The 10,617-nt window shown below is 43.8% G+C and overlaps 2 protein-coding genes across 4 annotated transcripts; both read right to left on the bottom strand.

Annotated features, from left to right (window-relative positions):
* Positions 1 to 255: 255 nt before the first annotated feature.
* On the bottom strand, positions 256 to 3,716 carry tcp11l1 (t-complex 11, testis-specific-like 1). 3 transcript variants are annotated; one of them, XM_067234628.1, is made up of 10 exons: positions 3,427 to 3,716; positions 3,037 to 3,201; positions 2,805 to 2,937; positions 2,553 to 2,673; positions 2,210 to 2,436; positions 1,850 to 1,986; positions 1,460 to 1,638; positions 1,073 to 1,254; positions 753 to 925; positions 256 to 623 (listed from the first exon to the last, which is right to left on the bottom strand). In XM_067234628.1, the coding sequence occupies exons 2-10, from the start codon at positions 3,125 to 3,127 to the stop codon at positions 412 to 414; spliced, it is 1,455 nt and encodes a 484-aa protein (XP_067090729.1). In that variant the 5' UTR covers positions 3,128 to 3,201; positions 3,427 to 3,716; the 3' UTR covers positions 256 to 411. The 3 variants fall into 3 exon arrangements, with proteins under 3 accessions (XP_067090729.1, XP_067090728.1, XP_067090730.1); XM_067234627.1 differs by having other exon boundaries at positions 3,037 to 3,151; XM_067234629.1 differs by lacking the exon at positions 3,427 to 3,716 and having other exon boundaries at positions 2,805 to 2,933; positions 3,037 to 3,146.
* Positions 3,717 to 4,084: 368 nt separating this feature from the next.
* Positions 4,085 to 7,630, bottom strand: LOC136942313 (DEP domain-containing protein 7-like). The gene is made up of 10 exons (XM_067235168.1): positions 7,564 to 7,630; positions 7,139 to 7,310; positions 6,777 to 7,025; positions 6,440 to 6,555; positions 6,032 to 6,215; positions 5,535 to 5,824; positions 5,133 to 5,275; positions 4,792 to 4,917; positions 4,499 to 4,574; positions 4,085 to 4,409 (listed from the first exon to the last, which is right to left on the bottom strand). Exons 1-10 carry the CDS (start codon positions 7,628 to 7,630, stop codon positions 4,204 to 4,206), a joined length of 1,629 nt encoding a protein of 542 aa, XP_067091269.1. The 3' UTR covers positions 4,085 to 4,203.
* Positions 7,631 to 10,617: the final 2,987 nt, after the last annotated feature.

Here is a 10,617-nt window from a genome sequence, read left to right as displayed (position 1 = left end):
CACGAACCCGACCAAATCTGTTGTAGAGATGCCTCATTTTTAAGACATCTCTATAAGCATCCTGGTTATAACCACATACTAACATCTGTATCTGTAGTACCAAGACAAAGAAACATGCAGTTGCTCTAGTAGTTGCCGTTTAGGCTCAAAACATTGCTCAGAATGGGTGTGATATGTTTCTCATACTGGGATTCTGCAACTGTGTGGTACACCACTGGGGATGGCATTCATTGACTGCAAGGCTAGGGAGAAAAGTATGGTTATCAATCTTTTCTATTATTTATTTCAAATGCAGCTGAGGAGATCCTACAGTTGATTGTGAACGTATGTAATACTACTAAGGTACATTTACTACTAACAGCCACATCCTTTATCCTGGTGTATGAGGCGGGACAACTAGCTGTTGAGTGTTTAAGCTGTGGCATCATCTTTAAGGATTTTTTGAAAGATCTGCTGGTAGAATGGAGAGAAAACTAGCTTGTTGAGGTTAACCAGACGACCAAACTTTACAGCCAACTCTTCCAGCTCTTTGCTAATAGGCGCTAAACCTCCGGGCAAGGAGGGGGCGCTCTTGTGAACGCTGGACTCCAGGACCCCCAGCAGGTAAGTCTGGATACGAGAGTCTAGAAGAGAAGAGTATGAGGCGAGGGGAGCAAAAACACAAGAAGTAAAATTAGATACTTAGACCCTACTCTCGAAACATGATACTGTGAGTTTGATTTCAGTGATGGCGAGCACTCCAGGTGACTTACCTATGACCTTGCGTACGGCGTTGTCGGAGTGTGCCACTGCAGAAATCTGACCCTTCAGGACCCTCTGACGGTCAGAGGAGAATGGGGTGAAGCCATGTTGAGACAGAACCTCACCCAGATCCACACACAGCCGTTCTGCTATGGTCGCTAAAGCATCGGCAGCCCTGAAGGAGCTTCATACGGAGGACACCGCTCGTTAATGAAATGCAACACGTTCTCCACCCGTTCCCATAAGAACTTTCTCAGGCACACTCATGTTTCAAGACACACGTTTCAATTGGATATGAGGGAAACGATATCACATGGCGTTTAGTTCTTACGGCTGGTGGAGGTCAGTGAGCAGGGTGTAGATGGTGTTCTTCAGGGTGTCCATGAGGCCCGGTAGACCAGCAATGGCCTCTCCTGAGGTGTTGTACACCACCAGCAGCACTGTGGCCACCAGTGCCAGCCTGTCCACATCTCTCTTCATCTCCTGGAAACGCACCTGGTCCATCAGCACTGTCTGGAGAGCAAAGGGGGGGAGGAGGAGGGAGGTATGGGATTTGAGTATTGGGAGAGAAAGGGGGTGATACAAGTCATGCAGAGGGGGAGTAAGACTCAACCACAGACAGAGACAGGGAAAGAGAACAGACAGTCAGAATGACCTCTAGATACAAACAGCCTTTTGTCTTGGCAATTGTGTGTAACAGACAGACATCCATGTATACCTCAGGGAATGGTTCTGAGGCGTGGTCCCACTTCAATAGACAAAGGAAGGCATGGTTGTGAACGTTCACAGGGAGAAGAGGGAGAGGGTTGGAGGCAGCCATACCAGAGCCATCTGCCCCACTCTCTTGTAAAGACCTCACCGCATCTTCAAGCCATTTTTCAGTCAGATCTAAGGCGTCTAAAAAATACAGTGTTTTCTTTCACAATCAGTACATTTCTCTCCAACAACAAGCCATACAACAGTTGTACAAAATAACAAACACAACATATGCAATTCTTGCATATTTACACACACTAAGAAATTAGGATACTAAACAGATAAACAAACCATATGATAAACAAACAGAAGCTGAGACAGCTTGAATGTCAAAAGACAAATTCTTCCTTACTAGGTTGTTTATCAAGAAACTCCTGGAATTTGTTCCTCTCGTACTCTACCGACTGCTGGAGGAGATGTGGTCGAATACTGCTGACTGCAAAGTTGGCCATGTCAATCTTCATCTTATCCAGGACTAAGAATATTGCCCTGTGACACCCCGAGAAAACATAATATGCGTTGAACAAAAGCAATCAAGTCACAAATTGGCATGATCCCATTAAATCAATTACTAACTCTGGCCTTTTAGGTTAACAGGAAGGTGCATTGGAATAGGAAGGTTCTTGATCCCACACAAGGGGTACAGACATTTAAGAGGTAGCAGCTGTAGATAGCAGCACCAGACCAGCCTCATCCAGAGTCTAAAACCTACCTTAGCAGTGGCACGAGATCAGTGATCTCCTTGAGTGCTCGAATGTCCCCATCCCTGGAAGGGGCGCAGAGAGACCCCATCATTCCCACCACAAACTCCACTACTTTACGGATGTCCAGAGCGCTGTTCTCTGCCTGCTGCTGGATAAGCTCCAGGTCCAGAACCTCCTGGATGAGGGCGCGGAGCCGCGTGTGACCCGGCCCGGTCAGCAGGAAGGAGAGGAGAGTCTACACGAAGGACAGCAAGGGTGGGGGGTGAAGCTGCTACATACTTTCCTTGAACACATGCATCTGGAACTGAAGTCCATAACAGTGATTCGTGACAGACCGGCTTCTGTCCTCACTTCTTTGATTTCCGCCAGGAGCTTAATGGCATGGTGATATGATGGCGGCTCCTCTCTCAACTGGCCCTCCAGGCAGTCCCAGAATGCTTTGTGCATGACCTCTTTAATTTTTTTCTCCAAACTGCAAACATTTACAGATGGCACAGTCAGCCACATCATTCTGATTCGTATAACTTTCCAACCTACAGATCATAATTCCAAGACCACTTCCATTTCTCACTGGAATTACAGTATTTATGTTTCCTGCGTTACCTTCCCTCCGGTGGCTCCACTGGCTTCACCTGGAAGCCCTGGTTCACCACGATCTCATGGGCCAGCGCCATGTTGGTCACACCCTTGGCGGTCCTCATAAGCTCCTCCACAGACACAAACCTTGGTGGGCTGGCTAGGCAGAGAGGAGAGACAATAATGTGACAAATGCCCATGAATGGAGGATTTAGGATGGATTTGATCCAACTTTAACTGATGGATTATAGATCATTACTTTTCTCCATTAGAGAGTCATCAGATATCTCAGTCCTGTCCTCTGTGTTGTTGTCCTTGCCACACCCAGGCTTGTCGGAGTCCTTAGGCATGATGGTGGGACCAGTACCGTGGCTCTGTTTACGGATAACGGGTCAACATTACGGAAGGATGAACAATAGCAAACCTACGCACCATCAGATCGAGAAAAAAACAAAACAAAAACATTGCAAACATCGCACATGCAAATACAGCTTTCACTGTGGGCACATAATTGATTATACATCAGATCATACGTCAGATCACATAAAAAAATGTTTACCAAAACATGTCAGCTGACATCAGTTGCCTACACCCTTTTACCTCCGGACATGCACGACATAACATTAACTTGGTAAAACTGTCCACTTACCTAATATCGTGACTAGTTTGTGACAAGCTACCTAGCCAGCATTACTTGATCCAAGACTGTGAGGTGGCGAAGGCTAGAGCTAGTTATGACGCAGTTATTTACAAGTAGTCTTGCTATCCAAATCGGGCTTTTCACACGTGGTTCATTCAAGTTAACCAATTCGCAGTGGCTGGAGGTACATATAGCAAGGTAAAATAATTCCGGCCAGATTTGGTTTAATGTTGTCTACGGGCCGTACTGCTGCTATATTATGCATGGAAGATTCTTCAGGTGTACCAGCGAATTCAGTTCCCCTGTTCCCCCTTCCTTGCGCGTGCGCAAAATCATGACGTTTTATCTTGTTGCTAGCGGAGCCACGTAGAGATTCTCTTTACGGCTCTGGTTGTTGGGCTGAATGTGATTTATGCGTGTGTTAGCTTTGTTTTCTACAGTTCCTACTTTCCATGACCATAAGGTACATTTATTGTTCTTCCTTAGTTAAATTGAATCGAATACAGGCATTAAAGTATAGTAATATTAAGTTGTGTTTCTCAATCGTTATGTTAGTCGGATGTACATGCAAATTCTAGCTTACGACCTACACGCGACCATAGATATATATAAACAACATATATATCTATGCACGCGACTATATGAATCACAGTGTTAACTTGTGTCACAAAGCAGTTGATCAACGGCAACCTGCCTTCTAGAATTGTACTTTATTTAAATTTTAACGACAGACATGAACATTTAAAGCGATTCTAAACACCAGCAAACAAATATTAGTTCTCATCTTTACAACATAGTAGACACAGAATCACCAAAAAACTGAACAAACATCTCTGGGTGGCCTTGATAAAACTGGCCAAGGAACCGTTTCTTTTTCTTGGCCGAGTACATTGGGTCCTCATGGATGCTTTTCAGCAAGGCATGCAGCTCGTTGGTGGTTGTAGCGGCGTCCTCAAACGTTTTAGTGGAGACTTGCTGACAGAACACTGAGCCTCAAAGATTACAGAACAAATTATCATTCAAGGTGGCTTAAACAAAATCAATGAATTAGGCTGAAATTGTTGGTGTGGTTGGTGCTTACCAGTGACATCGGGTTGCTTTCCGAGGATGATGCTGGAGAGTTTGTCACTAACCAGCTTGTGAAGGGCACCTGGTATCTAATAAAGACTAGTGTTAATGGCTTCAAAACAAAACCTTCCTTAAATCTGGCCATTGTGTCAATCCAGTTGTAAACAACCACATGTTGTGTCCAGAAGGGGAACTGTAGATTGGTTACCATCAAATCTCACATGCCTCTATGGTTTAGAATTAGACATTTACATTTAGTCATTTAGCAGACGCTCTTAAACATAGTAGAGTACTGTAGCAGGTTACCTTAAATATGTCCTGAAGATTGTCCATCATGAACAGCAGAAGGAGATCCACCTTCTCTTTGGAAAGATGCTTGATGTGGATGATGGCTCTCCAGAAAGTCCTCTTCACCACCAGTCTGTTCTCCACCTGAGGAGGAAGAACCATGCGTGAGGTCAAGTGTGACTTCACTCAATTGCTGTGTCATGAAATGCTCAAGTCTCTTTAACTTCACTGTGCATCCCTACATTTGCCAACAGTGCATGGCAGAAGGCTCAGCTGAATTACACCCTTTTCGAAGGGTGTGTGTTGACAGAGATACTCTACACACACACACACACACGTACAGACAGACAGCCTCTGACCTCCTTATCCAGTGGGAGCTCCTGAGGGTGGGCAGCCAGGGTCATGAAGCAGAGCAGTGTCTGCAGCTCCTCCCTCCTGTGCTGCTGGAGAAGCTTGAGGCTCAGCTGCATGGCCTCCAGAGCCTGGTCCAGACGGCCCTGCACTGCAGCACACAGCAGCCATGCACAACATATGAATGAATGTGTGTGCTGACGGTTTGTCTAATGAGCTACATTGTTGTCAGGTGAAGGGGGGGAGGGGGGTGCCCAGTAGATGTGAACGAATTAAACAATTAAAGAGAAATGGCATATCCAGCTCGGTTTCAATCTACTCACACAACAAGTAATGAAGCTTGTGTGCCCCCATATAGCACATTTACTTGAGTAGGTAAGCATGATGTGTCATCCTAGGTCAGAGCTCACCCAGCAGGTCAGTGACTCCAGTATAGATGTCTGCCATGTGAGGGGACAGCAGGGGCTGGCGGTCTGGATGGCTGTAGTATCTCAGGAGGGTGTCAAACAGCAGGAGCTTGCACTGCATCATGCCTGGTCTACGAGGCTGGGCCTCCGGGCCCACACCTGGGCAGGGACCCTGCTCGGTGTCGCCCACCTCAGGGGCAGCACACCTGGGCAGCTCGCGGCTCACCTGGACCAAGTACTGGTCAGGGAGGAAGTCCAGACAGTCCAGCGCAGCACAGAGCCAATGATCCTTCCTGCCTCAGATGAAGATTCATTCGTTGTTATACATCTTGCTAATCTGTACGTTTTTGGTTGATCAGGGAATTGGTGCAGAATGCGGTTAAACTGAGAAGCCCTTGCACCAGAGAGCTTCCAAAAGTATCAAAATGGGATGATTCTGAACACATGAAACAAAAACATGGCATAATCACATAGAGGTGATGAACCACCATGTTACGTACTGCGAGTCCCTGAAGGCACGGAGGACCTCTCTGTCCAGATAGTTTCTGGTGTAGATGAGGTCTGGGTTCCCGTTCCCCAGGTGCTGGGGGGCGTTGACGCTGTGGAGCAGAGTGTCCAGCAGAGGGAGCTCCAGGAGCTGCAGCAGGCGGAGCATGGTCTGCTCCTGCCACACATCATCCACCACTGGGGGAACAAAACACGGAAGCCTGTCCTTAAAATGTTACTACATCCCTTAATGCCCCATTCATTCATTATTTTAACCATTTCTCCTTCAGTTTCAAAATGAAGAACCACATGGGATTGGATGGGTGTGGAAGTATTTGAACTGATTGATTGGCAGTCTCAGGTCGACTCTTAAGACTTCTAATTGGTTGGTGTTCCATGGCTGTTTTTGGTCCCGCCCTCACAATACTGTGGTAGTGTTGAATCCATTGATCCTTTGCTTGGGCTTATATTCTCCAGTGTCTTCAAGGGTAGGTTTAATTTAACAGGTGTACTGTGGGTAAAGCCAGTCTCATCTTGACTGTTAACAGGAAAAAGAGAAATGAATGAATAGATTTACAATGGTATAGGCATGCATCATTATACTGGTCCTGATATATACTGTAACCTCTCAATCAACACTTCCATATACTTGGAATCAAATACAAGTTCATGACAGTGTGAACTTGCATCTTAGGCATGAAAGTTATTTTAATTCCCATTCTAACAGTGCACATAGGACCAAAACAAGTTCCTTCGTACATGCTGGGTTTAGTCCTGCAGCCGAACATGGTCTGGATCCCTGGGTGAAGGACCCTCTCTAGTTCCTCCAGAGACGGGTTCTGTGCGTTCAGGAACCTGTAGAGGCTGCTCCTGCTATCATGGAACTCAAGATGTTTCTTCTCTTTTCCGAACACCTTGGTTCCCACTGCCTCAAACACGTTGCAGTCCAGGAGTGCCTGACACACACACACCACTTTGGCACGCTCAATTTCTACTCCCTCAAAGAACCTGAGGGGAGGAGGGAGTTGATTCGAATTGTAAATAATAAAATAAGTTAGTTAAGGAATAAATAAAAGCAACAAACGTGCCACTGGAATGTATATAAAATAGATTTTGAGAACCTGCAATGGAGGATGTGGGTGGATACGACATCCACCGCATCAGACCCCAGGAAACAGTCGCTGTGTGCCTTGAGATGCACGCGTCTCTTCTTCACCTTGACCGTGGCTCTGAGGTTAGCGATGATACTGCTCCAGATACAAGTCTGGAACGGCTTACTGGCCATCCCCTGACCTAAACACATACAGTATTGGGGGAGGTAGACATTAATGCTAAGGGTAAAACAAACAAAAGGGTTGTTACAAAGCGTGATGCACAACCTTCAAAAGTTATGAAATGTAGGCTAGACCCTGTCAATACATTGGGCCTACTCTGAAGGGAAGTCAAATTAGCTTAATTGACACAACACAAACAATTTACCTCAATTAGGTTGTGTAGACGTATCTTTAGACGAAAAATTACTACCCAGTAAAATGTAAACCATTACCTGAAGGACGCAAGCACAACTTCCCCGCGAGATTTAGCGCTGCGGCCAACTCCTTTACTGAAGCCATTACTCAATTAACTGTGGTGACGTAATCGATGGTATGGCAGACCAACCTTTTATAGCCTCCCGTGAGCAACATGACACAATGAACTCCAGCCTCATATATGTAACAACCGAATACCAGACAAAACTTACCTTCTGTTATGATTTTAATGAACGCATTGTGTACTACATTAATAAAGAACAATGTGCATTTAGTTTGGCTTGCTATGCGTGGCTTTATCTAAAAGGCTTTGCAACATTTATGTATTTGTGTTTGTTCTACCTCTAGATGGCAGCAAATACCCTTAAACTGTCATCCCAGAAGTCAGTCTGGTACAAACTGGCACAACCTAAAAAGGTATGTTAGATTTAAGTGGTAGGCCTTTGGAATATTTCAACTGACAGCTTGACATGTAGCATTGAAACACTGTAACACGCGTATTGTGCTTGCTGTCCCTCGCGCTATACCTATTGAATCCCCGCCATTTCATCCTCTGCGCGAGGCTAGAGACCTCTTACCTGTCCGACCCTAAACCCTTTTCCGGTGTTGATCCATTGCAGAGCTATGGTACGACAGTTAACCACTGCTGTCTATTTACCCTACTTAAAAATTGGTAAGTTTATGTCACCGTCAAGATTAGATACAGGTGGCTAATGTCATACTTAATTTCATTCAAGTTTGTTAACAATATCAAGCTGTGCTGCTATCAGTGTTGACTAACTGAATTGTTTTAATCTACCTTGTTAATCGACTATCATCAGCTAAAATTAGACAGCTACAGTATCTAGCTAGCTGTCATTCTCGTTTTGCCTAGCAACTCTCCGCAAACCGTTTAACTAATGTCAGTGACATGGCATTATCGTTATCTTCAACCCATCATGGCAATAATGTCTGTAGGCCATATCAATCATAGTGAAACATGTCCCTATATCTTAACACTGGTGTGGGCTTATCAAGTACGTTTTAGTATTTTAACGTTGTACTACAAGTTGTAGCCTTAAAGGCGGGATAGTCAAGCTTTGCAAACCCGGGAAATTTTGCATAAGTTTGAAAGATTCAACCTAAAACATCTCACTCCCTTCCTTCAAAGCCATTACCCCCAAACAAATGAACGTGCGCCTGACTACTGCTGAGAGGTAGGTAGACAGACAAGCAGCCCGTCCAATCATTGCATCATTGTGTTCGGTTCGAAAGCCATCCAATCGTTAAGGTCGGTCTGAACTTAATGATTGGTTGTGTTTATTACAGTCCTGACATTGCACAGAATTCTGATTGATTTTATTGTTAAACCTTTTGATTTATTGGTTGTTATCAGGGTGTGAAGTTTATTTGAGCAAATATGACAAAAAGTGCTGCTCAACCACATTGCTTACCCTGCCTTAAATTGAGTTGGGGGGGGGGGGGGGGGCATTCAGTGTAAAGCTAAATACCTGGTACAATAGTAGATTTTCTGATGAAGGGAAACACACAAATATCAACCATATGCTATGTGTTATTGGAAATTAAATTGTTTCCCCAAATTTTGTTACGAGTTTACTTCTTACAAATGCATTAGTCTGCAATCATTACTGTGTTTTCAGTTAGATCTATTTCTTTTTTCCATTTTAATTGTAATGTTAGTTGCTAGATAATAGTGCTGCAAGCAACAAAGTCAGCCTAGCTTCCATTATAGATGGCTTTGTGATTAAACCCATATTATCATCACCTAAGGGCTTAACTGGATTTCAGTAGTCTGTTTCCTCAGAGCATTACAAAAACAATAGTCATACAACTCACAAAAGATAATACAGACATCACCCTGCTGATGGGAATTATCCCGTTTTATGGATGGTGTCCTTTTAATTTTGTCTTTCATGGCTTCTAGAATTGTTTAATACCTGCTCAAGTGGATCAGAGGAGAGGGGAATAGAAAGGCATTTTGAGCTCCCCCACCTCAGCCCCCCTCGGGTCACAATGTCAGTTTATGATTGTAGCAGATTCTAACGGGATCATTTAATTCCTGCACATGATTTATAACAGGGCAGGTTAAATGGAGAAAAGGCACTCTTTTATGAAAGGATCATTGGTAGTGGAGACCTCCCACTTAAAAACCCAGTCATGATGATAAGGAGACTGGGGGGGACCATCCACAGGTCAAATTAAATAACTTATATAATTTAAGCCAAATGACAGAACAATTTGTCCATTCAGCGTTATGGCCCTGACCCCCATTAGACTCTAAGGACAGCTCCATATTCACCTTGATGGGTTGAAGATGTTATGTTCTCGCTCAGAAGTAGGGAGACACTACGGACAGAACTGCCACGCAAGACCCCCTCACACTAGAAGACTTCTGCTATGATTTCTTTGGCTTATAGTCATTAAAGGGTAACTGGAGTATCTTTTTTTCATACTAAAATACTAAAATTATCGACAGTTACATGCTTGTGTTAAAGATAACTAACACGGATGTTATCGTATTTGTTGTATGTTAGAATTATGAATGTGTGAACATTTTACAAATATACTATATATTGCTTTTCACAATGGCTCTCTGAATGCACAATTCTAATTTAGATGATATATATTTATTTTTCTTTTTTCTTTTATTGCTGTCCATGCACAGAAGGTAAAAGGCAGTGTAAGAAAAGGTAGCAAAAGGAGCCAAGCCCCACTCTAAACGTTTTAACGAACATTCAAATGGATCTCACTGCAGACTCCCCTCTTAAACCGGCAGTAAGTAAACTCAGGTTAAACCTGCCTTATTAAAGTAGCGTTTAAAACTGTATGTCTCTAAATCAAATTTTGGTATATTTAATTAAATATAATTTTGACTTTAATAGTTTAATAGAGTTCTATGTGGCTGTACTGGCCTTGTCCTGAAGTCTACATAACCTCATAAGAAATTGAATGTAATAAAATATTTGATGCAGATGAAAAATATATAGTAATAATCATGCACTGTTTTTGTTGCATAATTTCCCAGGCAGGAGGACATGATGTTGAATATCCGTTGTTATACATCCCACAAG

The sequence above is a fragment of the Osmerus mordax genome, chromosome 4 (assembly GCF_038355195.1).
Source record: "Osmerus mordax isolate fOsmMor3 chromosome 4, fOsmMor3.pri, whole genome shotgun sequence".
Lineage (NCBI taxonomy): Eukaryota > Metazoa > Chordata > Actinopteri > Osmeriformes > Osmeridae > Osmerus > Osmerus mordax.
This window is presented reverse-complemented; position numbering and strand designations above follow the sequence as displayed.

Bases quoted from the DNA above. Each gene is read 5' to 3' on its own strand.
- tcp11l1 (XM_067234628.1), bottom strand. From the start codon at position 3,127: ATGCCTAAGGACTCCGACAAGCCTGGGTGTGGCAAGGACAACAACACA. The intron at 2,674-2,804 runs GTAACGCAGGAA...AAATGTTTGCAG, and splicing joins GTGGAGCCACCGGAGGGAAG to TTTGGAGAAAAAAATTAAAG. The intron at 2,437-2,552 runs GTGAGGACAGAA...TCCTTCGTGTAG, and splicing joins TCCTGGCGGAAATCAAAGAA to ACTCTCCTCTCCTTCCTGCT.
- LOC136942313 (XM_067235168.1), bottom strand. From the start codon at position 7,630: ATGGCTTCAGTAAAGGAGTTGGCCGCAGCGCTAAATCTCGCGGGGAAG. The intron at 7,026-7,138 runs GTTCTCAAAATC...TCCTCCCCTCAG, and splicing joins ACCCACATCCTCCATTGCAG to GTTCTTTGAGGGAGTAGAAA. The intron at 4,410-4,498 runs GTAAGCACCAAC...GTAATCTTTGAG, and splicing joins AAAGCAACCCGATGTCACTG to GCTCAGTGTTCTGTCAGCAA.